We start from the raw sequence: 19,650 nt of genomic DNA on the forward strand, positions 1-19,650 counted from the left end.
AATCAAATTGCAGAAAAGCAACAGCTGACCACACCCACCTGTCATCGTTTCTGTCCCGCATCTTACGATGCATTCAGGTGCTCCTCGGTATGTTCAGAGCTACGTTCCAATACCCATACTAACGTATTTTAATGTTCTACTACTACGGTTTTGCAGCATGCAAGCCAGCATTCTTTACTGTTTTTTCTGACCCGCAATCCTCTGCACAGTGGATTATATGTCACATTGACTGAGCCGCAAACAGATGACGGCATGACAGCTGATTGACAGCTGTCTAAGTTGTAATGACAGATGACAGCGCATACAAGTGACTGATGACCAGTCGAACAGTAATAATAGGAATATTAATTGTTTAATTGTATAAAAATATAACCAACAAAAAGGGGGATAATTAAATAACAATGACACAGAAATGTATAGTCTATGTAATTTTGCTATCGTTAACATAATATGTTAGAATGTATGCACTCTTTATGTAATACCATGAATGCGGTTATAACATTGCAAAACAACATCTCCATTTCTGGCGAGCTCGGTGAACTGCATTTTGTTTTATCTCCATGGTAAGGATACATTAGTAAGAGGGTCAAAGTTCAGGGCAGGGGTGCAGATCCGATGTCAGAATTAGGGGGGGACACAAAAGTGATTTTTTTTTGCCCGTATGCAACTCATACCATGCCACCATAAATCACGACTTCGTAGAAGTCATATCATTCAAAAAGTACTGCACAGGGAATCATTTATTGTGCTTACCTTTCTTGTTTATTTGTCCTAAACAGCCAACAGCACGTATCACTGCTTACTTAACTGTTATATTAGTAAATCATAATTTTAAGGGTCTCAGGCATGTAATGTCTACTCATGTTCTTATCTTTCGCCTCCCTCCAACCCTCCCAGATCCCCAATTCTTCTCACCATCTTCCTTTTCTCCCAGTGTATGGGACTACTTTATGCATGATTAACTAATATGGATGAAAATCAAAATATGAAGCCCTAACCAAGCTGTGTAAACTAACTGATCATGTTTTTACAATGCCAGTTATGCTGGTAAACAGTTCTAAAAAAAACACAGTTCTAAGAACACAATAAACACAACACAAGTTGACCCAACAAAATCTGATTTATTTACATAAATTTATATAAAATCATTCCTTGTTTGTTTTCATCCGTCATTTTCCAGGACTCCCTGGAAGAAGAGATCCTGTATCTGTATAACTCTTCTCATCTGTATAACTCTTCTTGTCTGTATAACTATGTCTTGTCTGTAACTTGTCTGTATCACGGCTGATCCCCCCAGGACTCCACTCAGTCCAGACTGTCTCAGGAACGTTTATGGGTTGTTACTGTTTGACAGGCGGGTAGGAGGCTCAGTTATCTGTGAGTGTAGCTGTGTTGTAGGTTAACCTCCAGCAACCACTAGCTGGAAAATAGTACTAGCTAGATAGCTAGTGCTGCTAAACTAGCTTCTAGCGAAGTTACTTCACTACAGGTGGCAAACAGAGTCTGATTACGTTTTTATGGGCACACTACTGTTCTAGTATTAGTATTCTACTTTCGATCAAAATTACTCACAGAAAGGCATCTGCTTCTGCAGCAAATTACCAGAGCCCCAGGCTGCAGCCACTTTCAAGAGCTGAGAGAAAGATTGAGGGGGTCGTTTTTTTAAAGCCTGCTGATGTCATCAGCGTCTGTGTAAGAAACTACCCATTAATTTGCATTGTAGTGGAGGAGACCAGAGATGGAATGTGGAGTCAGAAATATATTTGTCAAACATTATTTGTTCCACCATTTCAATCATTTCTTTTTAGATGTTAATCTAAAATGTGAAGAATGGGAAGTCTGAAAATACATTTGTTCAATTTTGAATAATTTAGGGTATTTTTATTGGGGGGGACAATTCATGTTTTTCAGAAATTGGGGGGGCCATGCCCCCCCCCCCCCCCCCCCGGGATCTGCACCCATGGTTCGGGGCGTAACATTATGAGGAAGTAGTATATCTCAGTTGTGTGCATACTGCATGCAACAGTACATACTTTTTAAGGGCAGCTGCAGTACCTATTAAAAGTATAAAGAAAATGGCACAGATGCTACCAAGAATATGTGTTGCATTTTATTGCTCAGAGCATTTAACATCCCAGTGAAGATTCATGTTGCTATCCAAGTATGATGAAACAAATTTTAAGCTTTATATTACCAAGGAATTTTGTGCCAGACTTGTTGCTGCACCAGTCAAGGGCATAAATATAGACAGTGCAGGCAGTGCGGTTGCACTGTGGCCTCTGAATGCTAACTTAGAAATATGTCTATATTTTCTCAGATTGAAATGTTTAAATCAAAAGAAAAGTACATTGAGCATGATTCCCCCTCTTAACAGTTATATTACAGTTATCTTATCTTATACATTATCTTATAGTATAATAAAATAGTATATATTAAAAAATAATCCAAAATAACATAAAGGTATACAGACACACAACTGTCCCATGTGACTTATTTTAAGAGTCAGAATAACAATAATTTAATAATATCTTGATATTTGTGCTGTGGTTCTTGGTTCTCACTGTTAGTGGCTGCAGTGAGTTCAGCGGAACTCTCCTTCCTGGTCTGATAACCAAGTCGGACCGATTTGCCGACGCACCACCAATGTCAAACCATCAATCCATGCACTGACCTCAGGATTTGTTCTTACATTGAGGGAGCTGCTTCATTAAACAATCAGAGGACGAATACTCTTCACCCGGGAACCTTCTCCCGTCAGTTTAGTCTTCCGTTTGTTCATCGCGGACTGTCTAACCGGACAAGATGCGTCTCACGTTGCAGATGTTGATCTCCCACGGCCGTATGGCCCGGAAGATGGGTCTGAACCCGGAGTCCAGAATCAACATGCTGCGGAACATCTTGACAGGACTGGTCCGACACGAGAGGATCGAGACCACGATGGCCCGAGCTGATGAAGTCCGCTTCTACGCCGAAAAGGTAACGACACCCCGGTGATGCTAACAGCTAGCTAGCTAGCTAACATAGCTGTGCATTAAGCTAGTGTTACAGTACAATAACGTTAGTTTAACCAACTCTGAGCAGCCAAATATAAACAGTGTAAAGTTACAGATAACATAAACTGTGTCCTGACATGTTGTTGCTGTTAAGGAGCAATATCAGCCACCAGGCATTAGGTGTCCATATAGTTTTAAACTTCAGGTAATGGCTTGGCAACTTCTCACTGTTGTCATTTCATAAAAATCTGGTGTTATTTAATATTAAACTGATAGTTATGCTTATGAGCACAGTCTATAACCAGTGTTGGGAAGGTTACTTTTGAGATGTTACAGGTTACACATCTTTAACGTTAGTTACCCCGTTTAAAATGTAGTAAGTAAGGTAACTATTTTAATTACTTGCTCAAAGTAATGTAACTTATTACGTAAAACTTCTATTAATAGCCCTGGCTATTATTTGCTTAAATTAATGAAATCAACAGGCCTATATTTGGGACAGACCTTTAATTCTTTTCACACAACACTGTTTCTCTGCAAAGATACGGACTAAAGGAGTATGAATAACTTACAGGGTAATCGAGGAATGGACACAAAGGCTTTTAATTTAAGTTTTACAGTACATTTGATTACTTTTTGAACTGGGCAATAAAGCTGAAAAATGTGGGTCGCAGAGTTTGGTGTTACATCTGGAAATATATTAGAATATATTCTACATATAAGCTTTTTTTTACTTAAAAGAACACATTTGGTGTATCCCCTTTGTAATCCCCAATATTTTGATTAGTAACTGTAATTTAATTGCATATTTTGGGGGGTAATTTAATGACATGTACCTAGTTACTCCCCAACACTGTCTTCAACAAAATGAGTAATAAAACAACCAAATGCAAATAATATGAGCACACTTCACTGACCTGTTACACAATACCCAAAATTGTGTGGGCTGATAAAAGGCAGCTGGGTCTTCATCAGACAAATATTGAAATATGTGTATCAAAGTAAATGTAGGCAGTAGGCACAGAGCTGATGTTTATCCCTTGTCATGCACAACTGATTGAAATAAAATACCAAAGCCGTACAATACAACCCATCAGATATATGGTCAAAGGTCAAAAAGTTAAAGAAATTGCAGAAACGTAATCTTGAGACGTGAGTGCCTATATACATAACAAAGATATAGCATATTTGAATATTTGTATACAAAGATTTTAAAAAGAGAAGTGCATCGTAACACGACAACACTACAAACCGTATCAGACCTTAATCACTTTTGTGCAGATACATATCAAAATCTTGCCCTTTTCTAAGTCCCTGGACTTAGAAAGACAGTTACTGCACCACCTGATGACTTTATTTTGATCCGTCCAAAAATGTTCATCTCACAGTGTCTTCATGTTAACAAGAATATTTTATATGTAGATAGTCTAAAATGCAGTATATTTGGGTTTTTATTTCTCTTTCATCCACACTCAATGGTTCTGACTGTGTGTTTCTTGTTATCTCCGACAGCTGGTCGATTACGCCAAAAAAGGAGACACTGATGAGAAGGCAATGAAAATGGCCAGTTTCTGGCTGACGGTACGTTTCAGCAGCTCCTCTCATCTTTATGATGTTACAAGCTGCGTCACTCTGAACGTAAAACACTTAATGTGAACTTGTTGTTTAGTATAACTGTGCTTTTTACCATCAGGAAAAGGATCTCGTCCCAAAGCTCTTCAAGGTCCTCGCTCCACGGTTCGAGAATCAGACGCAAGGCTACACACGGATGGCACGCCTCCCCAGCAGACAGAACCTGGACAAAGCTAAGATGGCCGTCCTGGAGTACAAAGGCAACCCCTTCCCGCCGCTTTATCCTGTGAGAAAAGACAATGAACTGACACTCATCAACCAGCTGCTCAAAGGCTACAGAGAGGAGAGGGCACAGCAGTTAGCTGAGAAGGCTTGATTAAAACCAACCTGGTGTTGGACCAGAGATGATGGTCGCTGAAGGGTGATGGTGGAAATGCTTCTGAGGAGTCACCTGCAGATGTTGCGGCTGAAAGACACTGATTCATTTCTTCACCTAAAAACAATTCAGATGTCCAGTGTCGACTAAAGCCAAGAATGTTTCTGTAAAAGGACGTTTATGACTGATTGTGTATTAATAAAATATTATTTCTTAACAAAAGGACAAGGTTTTCATTTTGTTTCTTTGGCCAACAAAACAGCAGCACACAAGGAAAAATGTTTTCCTGGTACAGATTAAAGGGCTGCTTGAGTGATTTACAGTAGTACTGCGGTTTGATTAAGTCAGGGGACTTGTGAGACAGATTAAAAACAAAAAAAATGGTCAAAAATATGAAGCAGCAGAGGAAGAGATATGACTTTAAGCCCTTAGTATGGGTCAAGCTCCAAAAACACTGGATCCTACATTTCCCATAATGCAACTAGATAGCATGTTTCATGTTTTCTATATGCCGACTTCGTTCAGAAAAAAACCCTCAATTTAATTTGGTTGAAACTGCAAAAACTATTTATGAAAATACAATGTCAGCAGTAAAAAAGGTCTTATGTTGTACCATATTGTAGTGTTTTTGTTACTTCATCATCATCATGGTTTGTTTTTGTTTCGTTTTTTCAAAAAACAAAAGCTTAAGTCAGACAGTATTTAGACAGACAGACCGATAGATACTTAATCCCAAGGGAAATTAAGGCACCCAGTAGCTTTTTATACAACACAATGCATACAAAGACACAGACACATATACTGATAAAAAACAAGGTAAAAACAATAAAAACACAGCAGTGAAATGATCGTCTAGTCCCAGGACTACAACAGAGAGCTGTTATTACAGTAGATATGCTTATGATGGTAGTACAAATTTGTGGTCCACTGCAGGTATTTCAATGTAAGCTGATTAAAGTGTAAGGGCAGTGCAGATGTAATTAATACTTTGCTATGGCTGAGTGCACTTGTGGATATTTTCTTTTTTGTAGAGGGTGCTCCAAAGTAAAAAGTAAAGACTATTAAACAAGGAATGCTTGGAAATATAAAATATAAAAATCACAGAGGGTTAAATATGAAATGCTAACTGAGGGTGAATATCTAAATAAATACAAATGCAAACAGGGTGTACATAGGATAATGTAAATGCCAATGTTAGAAGGTTAACATATTTACATATTGTTGGACTCCTAGAAATCTCAATATTACTTTAGGCCTTTGGGCTACGGACGTTTTAAAGGCCCCTACCTCCCTTCACGATATGTCATGGAAAAATTAATTCAGAGCCCTGGTCAATGGACAGCGACAAATGGGAAATTGAGTGCCCTTCTAATCAGCAATATGAAACTCATCTATACAAGACAATAAGTCAAGACAAAGCAAAGTTATCAGCTGATTATATATATATATATATATATATATATATATATATATATATATACACACAGCTGTTGTCTTACCTGCAGAGGTGCTGTCTCCTGGTCTTCTTCACCATGAACTTCTTGGTATTTACATAGCTGATGCTATAGCTATCAGATTTTTGATTTGGGGAATTTCAAAATGTGGATATATGTTGTTTAACACTACAGCGTACTGATAGTCAAAGCTATGCACAAGAAATCTGATTTCATTCAACATTTTCTTATGCTTATGTTGCATGAGGCCCCTGGTACTCGGTCAGAGGCCTGGGGCCCGGGACTTAAGCCCTGGTAAGTCCGTCCATTAAAGAAATACTTCAGTCGCAAAATGACCATTTGTTTATCAATTACTAACCAGGTGTTACCTTGAATTTGTCAAGAAAACTTTGTTTTTCTCGTATGCCTCCACGATGGACGGAGAATCCAAAAAAGTCTTTTTTTCTTTTTTGCATTTTTGCTAAAACGTTACAAAGATTTTCACATTAAAATATTTAACCTAAACCTCATGCAAAATTGTTTAAGACAAAGAACAAATTGGGGGCAAAGAATCACCAATAAAATGCAGCTGAGAGTCGGGTCATTACTTTGTTTACAGTGATCACAGAAACATAAAAGCTGGAATAAATAAATGTTACCAAATGTAAAGTGGAGGACTGATAATTATTAAACAACAGCATATCTATCTGTTCTCACCTGTGATTGCTATATGAGCTTCAATGATAAGATTAGTTGACTAGATCAAATTATTATGATCCCTTTAGGAAATCTGGCGTAATTTATCGAAGCTAAAGCTGAACTATAGGCTACAGATCAGTGTTAAGTGAACCACCACATCACTGCTGATTGCCACACAAGACAATGAATATAAAGGGAAACTTTGCTGATATTGAACCAGCTGTGTGGCATCACAGTGTGTGCTGATGAACAGGGTTTGGCTTTTCCCCTGTGACGCTGCCAGCACCTGGATCTCCGCCGCTGGACAGGCAGGGATCTCCAGAGGAAGTCAAACAACATTCATCTGCACACAATGTGATGACACACAGCTGGTTCAATATCAGTAAAATGTTTCCCTGCTTCCCTTCAGTGTTACAATCATTAAAAAGCAAAAGCAGCATGTGTATGCATTCAGTAGGCTATATCTTCAGTAGCTAGCTAGCTAACCCTACACTTTTCAGGGTTTGATTTTGGTTCTGGAACAGGGAAGAAACGTATATCTTTTTCCAACCTCTTCAGGTAACGAGTATCATTAATACACGACGTGCCCCAGGCACAACATTTAGCTCCAAATCCACAAAACCAGCCTGAAAATGAAGGAAATCTGAAACAAATGGAGCACAGCTGTGTTGTTGCCGGACCCTGGTCGGAACCGGCCTGATGCTATGTTATGATTGGCCAGTCTGCGTCCAGAGGCGGGACTTAGCGAAGGGTCGATTACTTCAGTTCGGGAAGAATGTTTGCCTTTTTTAGATTCTTCGTTCACTGAGAGAAACAGTTTTCTTCACAAGTTTAGAGAAACACGTGAGTAATTTACATGGTCGTTCTGTGGGTAAAATATTCTTTTATGGTGCCTATGGCTGGTTTGATGTAGAGAGATGCAAAAGAATTAGTGGACAAAATATTTCACCAGTTCATCACAAAATAACTGCTGAACTGAACACCACAAATACTGTCTGAATTTCTCCTTTAAATTCTGTGGTGGTGATTAGCCTGAAAGCCATTTACAAATTCAGTCCCTTCCTGGAGAACAAGCAGAGACAGGCTGGGTTTGTTGTGACTCTGCACCTCACAGAGCAGGATACTGGCAGGGACTGTGAAATAATTAGGCTAGCCTACATCAGATTGTGACCAGCCTGGAGTCTGTCCCTGTGGTGTTTTACTTTAATGGAGTCTTGTAATGAGAACAGATTCTAAATATGATTTACGGATATTAGATCGACTCCTTTGGACACACGCCCTTGTCCTAACTGGAACACAGACGCTCTGGCTTATTATCACCGCAGCCAAATAACACACACACCCAGACGAGGCCTCTAATAAAATCATATTTTTTATTATTTTGGCAAAAAGTGTATATGTACAGCATATTTAGAATCGTCATTTGACACCATTAAAATGCATTTGAACAGTGCTTCAGTGATGTGCTCTTAACCAGATCGCTCTGAGTAGCCTAAAAGCTGTGCTGTTTTCTGTCATGCATACATAATCTCTTTTCGTCAAGTTCTCTTCGCTAAAGTGTCTCGGTCCTGTAATCGTATGTCAGTATGCACAGGGTTGAAGCAGTGATACAGTAATCAGTATGCCTGTCTGTTAGTCGAGTCAACCAGTGTCTATTCGGTCAAAGTCATGGCAACCGTAACAATAGGCAACAGCAGACAAAATGGCAGACGTGCCAAATATAAACCGGACACAATCAGAAATAACGACTAGTACTCTAATTCAAGTATCATTCTGTTTCACAGACTACGTTACACCTCTGACTACACTCGTACAAGTTACACACCACAGTCCTAACATCCTACAGTACTCCATTACAGCGAGATTGCCATTGATAAATCTGTGGAATATTAGCTGAGTACCATCAGTAATCAGAAATCAACGAATGCTCCAGATAAATTTGTTAGCGTCCTTTCACATATTTTCTGAATAGCAGGAAGCCAGTGGTCAACTTCAGTGACAATCGTTCACGACTTATCAACTTCAGCAATCCAGTGTTAAATTACATTGACTGAGCGTGATACGTTCCGTAAAATGTCCGCACAGTCGACGACATTTTTCAGACTGTATTTACAGGTGTATGCATCTGGGATACTACTCAAAGTGGTGTGAATACAGGTTTTCAAAGCAGTCGTATAAGGTGACATCATCACGAATAAACAGACTAAGACCAGGAACATTAAAGTGCTCCATGCAGGACAGACAAAATGTACAAGTTGTGTTGCCGTTTTCACAGTTCATCTGCAACGCTTTTTTTTTTTTTTTTTTTTAATTGTCCTAGCTTAATGTTAGGGGATACAAAACTAGTAATATTTGTTTCGCTTTTTGCAAGGTTCTAGTGAGATAAAGCCAATGTATATCCATGTTTCAGGTACCAGACAAGGGTGAGGATGAAGTTACTTGTATTTTTTAAAAAAGGCAACCTTCCCCACAGGCTTTTAAATCATGAATGTGTCGCAGAGAGAAAAGATAATTCGACAAAAGGTGTACTGTAGTGTTCCAGTAACTTGAAAATCACCCCTGTCCTTGTGCTGTATTGCATCAGTACATTCACCAACGTCTACATACACAGAAATGACATTTTTGAGCAGGCATATTCTGCACTCTGGTGTAAAGTCAACTAAAATCGACACAGTATAATACTGATTTTATGTTGTGTTTCAGACAGCCCAAGGTTTGGGTCCAACAGAATTTATCCGGTTAAAAATATACTAAAGCCTATTGTATGTATTTACAAAAGTATAGATTTCAATACACACAATAAGCAAATATCGTATGGTCACATGGAGTTACATATATCAGCTTCTTGGACGGGAAATACGATACAAACATGCGTGTTTTTACGAGTACCTAGAAGTGCCCACAGTAAACGTGACATTTTACATTTACACATCAGCATATCAATCCAGAATAACCAGCTGCAATGAAGGCATATAAGAATATAAATTAACCCAACAAACTCCATAGAATATTTATGCTTTATCAAAATGTGTCAAACATAAAAAAAGTCCTTTATTCCTAACATGACTTGAATAAATGTAATGGCATGAGTTTTTTTTTCTGATGGTCACAGCACCAACTGGAATTTAATGATGTGGAAAAAAACATGAAAACAAATTTCCTTTTTTTCTTCTTTTTTTTAAAAATAAAACTATATAGAGTGGTAGCTCTCTCTCCAGTTTTAGCTATTTACAAACTCTTCCAGGCACACCATCAATGCCTCATGAATTTTTGAATAGAAGTATTTCAAGAATTTTGTTCACTTCCGCATCGTGCACAGCTATCATCCTATTGCTCTGGCTACATCCACTTTGTCATCTTTCTCCCTGTGTGCCTTTTACTGGTCAACATCAAATATTTATTGCTTCTTTATTCTTTAACAAGCTCAGCACTTCTATCTCACAGCCATCCACCCCCCCCTCACTCACTCTTCCATTCCATTTACAGGTGAAAAGGGACCGTTTAGGGATTCTGATGATTTCTCTTCTTTGTCCGTCCAAACTTTTTTTTTGGCTGTTTTTAAAACAGTAACACCTCCATTTCCACTCTGACTCTTTTACTGTGTATTGTCATTCTGTCCATCCCCCCCCTCTCCCTCTGTCTTGCCTTCTGTCCTGCCTCACGCCTTCGTTCCGAACCCTCCTCCTCCTCCGCCCTGCATGCTGAAGTACTCTGTGAAGGAAGGGAGCCGGGGTGGCAGCGGGGGCGAGCGTGCAGCAGGGCGTGGGGGGAGCGTGCAGCAGGGCGTGGGGGTATTGGAGGCGGAGGTGGGGGCAGTATCGCCGTAAGGTCGGCAGCGGTGGTTATGATCTTCTGCTCGCTGTTCCTCGGCACCTCAGGTCCTTTACGGGCCACCGTCTCCTCCACTGTCTTCACCGGGTCCTGGAAGGAAGGTGGGGATGGGTTTACACCTTTGACCTGCTCTGATCCTCTGGATGTAGGTTATGTGCAATGTGTAATGTGGACCTGGTCGACTCTGTGTCAGAGACACCACACTATACATCACATTCTGACAGCTTCTTTGAGAGCTCAGCAGCACTGTGGTGGTTATATAGGTCAAGGTAAATTACACCTGTACTGGGTTTCCTGACCTCCAGTGCAGTTACATTACTCTCCACACACTGACCCTGCTGGGGCTGACCTTTAATGTCAAGAGATCAGAGAGTATTTGAGTCTTATAATGAAGATAACAGCTTATTGTGTCTAAAATAGGCTATCAACATTGCTGATAGGCCTGAATGAACATTCATTAATATTTTTTTGAATTATTTTATTTTATTTTATTTGGCGAGAGTTGGTGGTGAATTATTTTATTTTATTTTACTTGATTTTATTTTATTTTATTTTATTTCATTTTATTTGGCAAGGGTTGGTGGTGAAAGCAACAAAAAAACCTAAACTCTCCACCCATCACTAAATTCTCTACTTTTGAGATTGTGTGGGGGCCAGGATGCAAATCACTAGTATATATTTTGGGAGTGCCCTGTCATAGAACAGTTTTGGTCTGAGAGGCATTTTTAACATAAAAATACCTTTCCTATCCAATACTATTATTTTAGGAAAAGCTGACTTTCAACCTGGACACTTTAACGAATACTTATCCAGTGTTTTGATAACCGCTGGTGAGAACACATCACAAGACACTGGCTGCTTTGAACTGGTGTTCATACTTCAGTTTTATATTTGTTAATCATCTTGTGATTTAATATTCTTTTTAAATCTAATGTGTGTATCAACGACTTTCATTTCTGTTTCTAACCCATTCCACAAATTTACTGAAATACATCTTTGATTTACATTTGTTCTGAGCTTCGTTTTTGTGAACATACAGTTCCATCTTAGTTCATACTGACATTCTCTTATCAATCAATATCAATATCACAATATGGCAAACATATGCAAAATATAGCTGCTAGTAATGATTATTTTCCATTATCAATATGTCAACTGTTTAGTCTATAAACGATCAGAAACATTGAAAAATCCCCCAGAGCTCACGGTCACATAATGAAATGTCTTGTTCTGTCTGACCAACAGTCCGGAACTCAAACATATTAAAGTTAGTTTAACATATGACAGGAAAAAGCAGCAATTATTTTTAATGTTAAAGCTGAAACTATGAAATATTTTGGCATTTTGTTCTGAAAATGACTTTAATGATCTACCGACTGTCTAAATAATAAATGCAATTAACTGTTTTCCACTGTAATGCCTTACAGTGTATAGGACCAACATTATAGTAAATCCTTTTGTTTTGTTTTTTTTGTCAATTTCATCTTTATTTAAATAATTTTGGTAACAGTGACATGTCAGTTAAATACCAGGTAAATGCACATTTTTACAGCCTTAAGGATTACTGTATCTATTGATTATTATTCCAGTCCAGTGTCGTCTTTTTGAGTCTTGTATAGAGCCCGTATTTCCCATTTCCTTTCTAATTGTGCTTCTTGTAGTCTCAGTATGTGTCAATTTCTCCATTAAAGAGATTTTCTCCACAATTGTGAGCCACTGGCCCTTCGTTGGTGGTGTTTCTTTTCCCCAGTTCCAGTAACAACATGCTAAGATTAGTAATTTGGCAGCAGAAAATGCTACAAATCTAAAATGATAAGATCCCTTCTGAGGTTTAATAATTGAGTTATCGGCCAGCTCTTCCTCCACAAAATATTAGAAAGACCTTCCGATTGATTTGGATTGTTCTACCCAATCTCACTTGTCTTTATTGTCCTTTGATTCTTTGTTTTTAGACACAGTATTTAGCATTTTTAATGAGCTGCAGCCTCTGTATGGATCATTAGGCATTCTTACAACCTGCAGTTAAAGAATTAAGCCCCAACAACTTAAATGTTTTTATACTAAAACCAGTATTTTATGAGTAAAAAGAAAAAAAAACTTATGTTACATTTGTTTTTCAGTCTGGCTTCTGACCACATTAAAGCACAGAAACTACTGTGATCAACTCAACATTCACCCTCCAGGCTGAATACTACAAAACAATAACACTGAATACTGTTTAAAGCTACAACAATCAGATTTACTCTCTTTACCAAACGACCCTGGTCTAATAAGCTCACTGTGTCAATGCAAGTAATCGCATGCACCTCCATCTCCTTCACTTAAATAAAGACAAGACTGAGTGCATTTTATTTGGAAACAAAGGAGGAGAGATTCTCATTACCCACATTTGATACCAGGGTTATAAAGACGAAAGGCTAAGTTGAAATCGTGGCGTTTTACAGTGCTTAGATTTCCAGCAGCAACACTTTGCATTGTCTTTTCAGGGTCTTCCAATTAGATGTCTGCGGATAATGCAGGACCTCTGGTGCTAGATTTCTAACGAGAACGAGGAGAGGTAAGCACATTAAGCCTCTTTGCACTGGCTTCCAGGAAGTCGGACAATTAATTTAATTTGGCGGTGGTACTAAAACACTTAATGGCTTACATCAGAACTGACTTCATTCATTCTGAGACACTTTCAAATGTAAATTAAAGAGTTGCTTGTTTTCTCTGGTGCATTTTGAGCTACTTTTTACTTCCATGTAGCTTTATTAATTATAATTATCTGTAAGTTCTGATACCTTTTTATACAATGAGCATTTGAAATGTGCCCGTCCTTGTCATAGTGTCACCTATCATGTATTTTGTTGCTCCTTTGTGTTGTATTACTGTGTTGTATCAGTGGAGCTGAAGATTCAGAGCTTTTCCTCCGTCACTCATCTATGTGCATTTATGAAAAAACCCAAAAACTTCTCAGAGCCAGACAATTCATCACCACAAACACGACACCTTAATTTGGTCTTGTCAAAGTTTCTACTTAATCATTATTTCCCTGTGCCCAAGTGTTTTCATATCAGCGCGTGTGCTACATTACGCTGCGCTTACTGTCATTCACCTGGCGCCCACAGGAGAAGACGCCAGCTTCCGCCAAGAAATAATCCTCAAAAACAAGCCCTCCTACAAACTGCATTGTTACACTGATGCCTTCTAATTTGAGGCGTCTTTGTTAGATGAGACAGCAGTTAATTTCAAGGTAGGTTTGACACAGTAATGTTTGCATTTTTAAAAGCATCAAAAAATGAGCTTGGCTTAGATGAATCTAATTACACATAGCGAGTGCTGCAGAATGAGTGGGAGCTGTTTAAACTGGATACAGATGCACACATATAGAACACAACTACATTTCTCATTTACCTTTGATCTTTCTACGTCTCCATATACTGCACTTTTTCATGAATGGGGCAGATTTAATAAAGAACAATACTAGTTTAAAACACAAATTCTGCTTCAACAACTTCTATCCAGGACATTAAGCATGCATACACAAAGGTATTAAGTTTGACTCACTGATTGGATGGAGAAGAGTTCGGTAAAGTTGGGTTGAGAGTCTCCCAGGAAGGAGCCGTTACCATAGGCATGATGGGGGAAACTCTCCGCCCCCTCGCCTGCTTTCGGACTGGACAGCAGGATCCCGATCTGGGACGTCCGAACGTGATATGGGAAGTTCTTATTGGCTGCTGAGGGTCGTGTGATAACCTACAGGACAAAAGGATGAAAAGATTGCTGTTGCTCCGATGTTAGGAACAGAGAATAATAAGAAGTAAGAATAAGAGTATGAAATAAAAGTGTGTAAATATAAAGCAATAAAATAAAGTAGAAATGAAATGTGCATGAAAATAAAATAAAATGTGCATTATGCTACTGTGTTTAACACTAGTACTTAAGATATAAAGATTAAAATATTAAAATAAAATATATATCGTCATGATGATGAGGCTGTAAGTTTGAAAATTTAACTACAGTAGAATAAAACAACCATAGAATTAGAGTAAACATAAGGAATATGTACTGTTATGTGCAGTGTATGTCAAATTAATACATACATTCGAGAGGTATATAATCTACGATGTCTGGTTCCTGCCTCAGACCTCAGACCTCAGTTATGTATATGTGTTAGAGATGGGAATGGAGAACAAGTTCCAAATTGTTGGATCAATCAGAACTGTATGAACCCAAGTTTATCTGTTCCTTATATCGATGCTGGCAGGTTTTTTTCTCAAGTGTCTGCGCTTCTTAAAACTCGCAACAACACACAGTCATGGCAGAGAGGAAGAATCGCCTTATTTCATGAAGAATGATAACAACAGTGCTGCTAACAATGCCCGTAACATGATAATTATAAGTCAGGATGAAACACCAGTAACGTGCAGAATCATCTTTCTACACAACTCTGCACAAAAGCCATGTGTACACCTTTTTCCACAAGACCAGGTGTACACATGGTTTTACCTGAGATAGCTGTGAGTGATGGCTTTCTGCAAAATGTTAATCAAAGGCACATCTGTAAAGTTGTTCTTAAATTATTTATGAGTCATACATTTCACCATTATTTCTATTCATCTCCCTTTGAGCGGTCGTTTAATTTTATCCTGTAGAGCACTTTGTAAAGTCAGTTTCCACATGAGCCCTATGAATGAATCATTGATCATCCTTCTGACGTTTAATAACAATTGTGATTGACATTATACCACCATGATGGTTTGGACAAATGTTAAAAATAGTGGCAAGGACACTAGAGATATCTACAGCCATGTGTAATGGCGACTGCTCTGGCATTGTTGGACAACCTCGGGGATGTAACACAGTCGGTGAAATTGCTCTTCCTCACCGTATTTCTCATTGACAGGTCTAATGAGTGGTAGAAGGGCACAAGTATCAATATGCAAACACATGTTGAGGGGTGTTTTTACATCCATTTATGATGAACTATGGGTGCACCACAATGATTGAGATTTATAGAACTGAATCACGTGTACGCACGGCTTTATGACACTGCCAAAAAGAATGTGGAAGTACATTTCTGTCATAGTGCGTACACACAAAGTTTTAGTCATGAAACTACACAGAGTTTTACGCCCCAGGAATGCCATGTGTTTCACTCTACACACAAGTGCCAACGCTTCCCAACTGAGCAGAAGGTAAATATCCTGTTTTATAATAAAGCTGAAAACCTGTCTAGGCTGCTTTTTTCCATACAGAAAAATGAACAGGGATCAATAAGCAGGGTGTCCAAACCTTTTTAAAGGAGGGTCAGATAAGATAATGTGAAAATACCTGGAAGCCAGCTGCTTCTTGCATCACATGAGTTATAAAAAAATAAAATGATGATAATAAAAAATAAGAAACATACAAATGACACAAACACCGCTATTCCATCTTTCAGGGTGCTTTCAGACCTAGAGTTGTCTTGCTTTGGTCTGAATCAGGGACTAATTTTGTTACAAAGTTGCATAATTGCCTAGAGTTGGTTCGTGTTCCCACGGCAGCATTTACAAGCGGACCAGATAAAATGCCTTGTGCGAGAAAGCCAGTCTTGATTGGTCAGAATTTCCATGCAGGAAAAATCCAGGAAGTAAACCAAACGTTGAAGAAGAGTACACTTGCAAGATAAATGCGACACTTTCTAATGTCACAATGGAGGGACAACTACACAGGTTGATTTTAGCGCTGCTCATCGTGGACTATATTGCTGTCATTGTTCATTTTAGTCAAACCGTACAGTTTAAAGCTCCAGCTGGAAACAATGTTTTGATGCATTGGATGTGCTGAATGTGCATATTAAGGCAGTACAGGAGGAGGTGCACATTAATAATCCTCCAGGACTGTAACATGCTCATGTTTAACCCAAACAATGTGTCATGTGACTGCAGTTGGTTCAGATCAAGGTCGGAACATGTTCTCACCACCACGTCTGTAACCGGACTGAGACCACCTCTTCAAGAGGGTCTCAGTCTGGTTGTTGTGGTGCGCACCCGAGTGTGATTGCTATGTTCACACCTGCCCGAACGAACCACACTCAGAGGGCAAACAAAGTTGAGTTCGACTGAACTGAACCAAACAGGGCAGGTGTGAAAGCACCCTCCTGCTAACGAGCAGGAAGTGTCTGCTGCTAGGTTACTGTACATTTGCTTGTTCACTGTCAATTTATGAAGACACATCACGTCCACCTGCGTAGTTCCTTTCTGGTGCAGGCCTACAGACCGTCTGATACTGCTGCCATCATGAGATGAACAGAAAAAATGTGAAGTGAACTTCCTTGATTAACCAATATTGTGTGGCTGTCCACATATAGTATATTTTGAAAGACATGCTGCGGGCCATTCATAATCAGTCCGTGGTCCACAACTGGCCCCAGGGCTGGCTGTAAGGTAAGGCAATTAAAGAATCCATAAGCAGTCAGACTGATGAGCAGAACTGATAATGTCACTGGTGTCAATACAATCTTATCAATTCCCATACCTAATGTGTGGTTTTTATCTTGTGTGTTTCGCCTTGTGTTCTTGTTTCTTTTGTTGTGTTTTGATTTATTGCTACTGCAGCAAAAGCACTTGCCCCGCAGGGACGAATAAAGGTCTTGAACTTAAACTATAAACAGTATATACAGTAGCTAGCACATAACCAGAGCATATAAGGTCCAAGTAGGGATTCTGGATTGCAATGCATGCGGCGAGCAGGAACATGAAAGGACATTTGCGTGAGCAGTACGGCCCATTAGTAAAGAACAATGTGTCGAAGGTGAGGAAGAGGTAGATAATGATGTGTGGAGGAGACAATCAGCATGAGGCAGTTATGACTCAAGGATAGTGAATAATGTATGACTGACAGTGGCAATAATGACTCTTGAATAATGTGAACTATGTGGAAGTGCAAGGGTCTGCATGAGCGTGTGTGTGTGTGTGTGTGTGTTTGTGTGTGGTACGAACGAGGAAGACGATGTGAGCGTAGAGGTGGATGCCGAGCTGGATGCCGTTGACGATCTTCTCCCTGGCCCAGCGAGGGATCCCAAAGTTGGCGATCAGAGCCATAACAGGCACTGCGAAAAACCTGAGGAAGACAAGTGAGTAGATTTAAGATAATGGGAAAAAAATACATTAAAAGAAGAGGAAAAAGACGAGAACAGGACTGGATGGTGAGAGAAAAAGAGGCAGCAGAAACAGATGTAAAGCACGCAGAGAGATAAAGATGGAAGAAAAGGAGAGACGCAGATAATGAGGCGGGAGATAGAGACAGCAATGAGAGAGAGATACAGAGATAATATTAGTCTTTGTAATCTACACTTCATTTGAAGCTTGTGCTATTACACCCAGTGAGTGAAGGGCAGAGAGCCGAGCAGTGTGTTTAGACGAGTTTTTCTCAGGGTTGTTTAAAAAGGGAAAACACTACTTTACAGTACAAAGCTTTAAACTATCTAGCACACATATATATGGAAGCATAAATTATTCTAATAGAAGAGACCTCATCAGCTGTGTAAAAATAGATGTTTTCCTCTAGCAATCATTCACTCAAGCACAATTATCTACAGTGTTAGTAGAGCACAGCGATCGAGCACACAGTGTTGTAGGAGGGTAGTGTAAAATAAACAACTTTTCATTCCTGGACCGCTAAAGCATCAGCTATCTCACGCACATTTTTATAGAGCTGCATAAATTATTCAAATTGGAGAGACCTCAAACAGAGAAATGTGTATTTTTCTACTCCTGCAATCTCGCTCAGGTGCTATTATCTGCGGCGAGGGCAGAGTTAGGGAGGAAGCTGTGCGGGGCTCACCATAGCGTGTACGTGGTGAAGAAAGGGACATAGAAGGGCTGTTTCTCAGGGTAATGCTTCAGAGAGACCAGCACGGCGTAGCAGAACCACACGTAGGCCAGCAGCTGCAGACCCATCAGTCCGTAGCCTGCGGGGCTGTCGTAGGCGTACAGCACTTCACCTGGGTCAAAGAACTGGCACAGGGACATGAGAAGTTACGCCAAAGAGGAGACACTTTAAATGAGCTAAACTTTTTTTACACAAAGCAGAAAAGGAGCAGTTTGGCTTGGCTACACATTGTAGTCTGTGTCCTAATTACTAAGATGGATTGGTCGTGGCTCGGCTGATGCACTGCGACGACCGAGCCAAAGCTCAGCTTGTTGCATTCTGCGCCGGTATTTGACATTGACACTTCTTCTCCACAACTGGGTCATCGGCATGTGTGTGGACAGGTTTGCGTGTGTGTGTGTGTGTGTGTGTGTGTGTGTGTGTGTGTCTTGCATCTGCAGACGCTGGATTGCATTTCACAGTCCAGTGACTGGATAGCGTTGGGCCATACCGGGTTACCTGTTACTACATAATGCATAGATCTCGCAGCTCGGTGTGGAGATTCTTGGGATCCAACCAGCCAGCCTGAGCATGTCAGATTCCCCCAACTGCAGGCCCGGCACCAGGAACACTCCTCAACTCTTTATTTCAGTTCCAATTGTAACCTAGTTTGGCGTATTTTTAGCAGGAGCTCCCCTGAGCTTTGAGCTCTTTAATAGCAGGGACCATGTAAGAGGGCAGGCAGCAGATAAATTACACTGCTTCAGATCCACATATTGCAGTGTGAGAGATGGCTATAGGCTCCAGCATTAAATATAGCACGAATACTTCCACTGCACTACTCCCACTGGGTCATTAAAAGGCTGTATTCAAAGGCTGTAATCCACTGTCCCTGAATGTACTGTCATTA

General features: G+C 39.7%; 2 protein-coding genes across 2 annotated transcripts in view; one reads left to right on the plus strand and one right to left on the minus strand.

Annotated features, from left to right (window-relative positions):
• Nucleotides 1-2,617: 2,617 nt before the first annotated feature.
• On the plus strand, nt 2,618-5,163 carry mrpl17 (mitochondrial ribosomal protein L17). Its single transcript, XM_050046465.1, has 3 exons — nt 2,618-2,976; nt 4,506-4,574; nt 4,687-5,163. Exons 1-3 carry the CDS (start codon nt 2,803-2,805, stop codon nt 4,939-4,941), a joined length of 498 nt encoding a protein of 165 aa, XP_049902422.1. The 5' UTR covers nt 2,618-2,802; the 3' UTR covers nt 4,942-5,163.
• Nucleotides 5,164-8,462: 3,299 nt separating this feature from the next.
• Nucleotides 8,463-19,650, minus strand: part of tmem145 (transmembrane protein 145) — a 63,375-nt gene continuing 52,187 nt past the window's right edge. The window contains 5 exon segments of the mRNA XM_050047809.1: nt 8,463-10,842; nt 10,845-10,994; nt 14,454-14,642; nt 17,870-17,990; nt 18,714-18,886. Coding sequence (XP_049903766.1) covers nt 10,732-10,842; nt 10,845-10,994; nt 14,454-14,642; nt 17,870-17,990; nt 18,714-18,886 — 744 coding nt within the window. The 3' untranslated portion in view covers nt 8,463-10,731.

This window comes from Epinephelus moara, chromosome 6 (assembly GCF_006386435.1).
Source record: "Epinephelus moara isolate mb chromosome 6, YSFRI_EMoa_1.0, whole genome shotgun sequence".
Taxonomy (NCBI): domain Eukaryota; kingdom Metazoa; phylum Chordata; class Actinopteri; order Perciformes; family Serranidae; genus Epinephelus; species Epinephelus moara.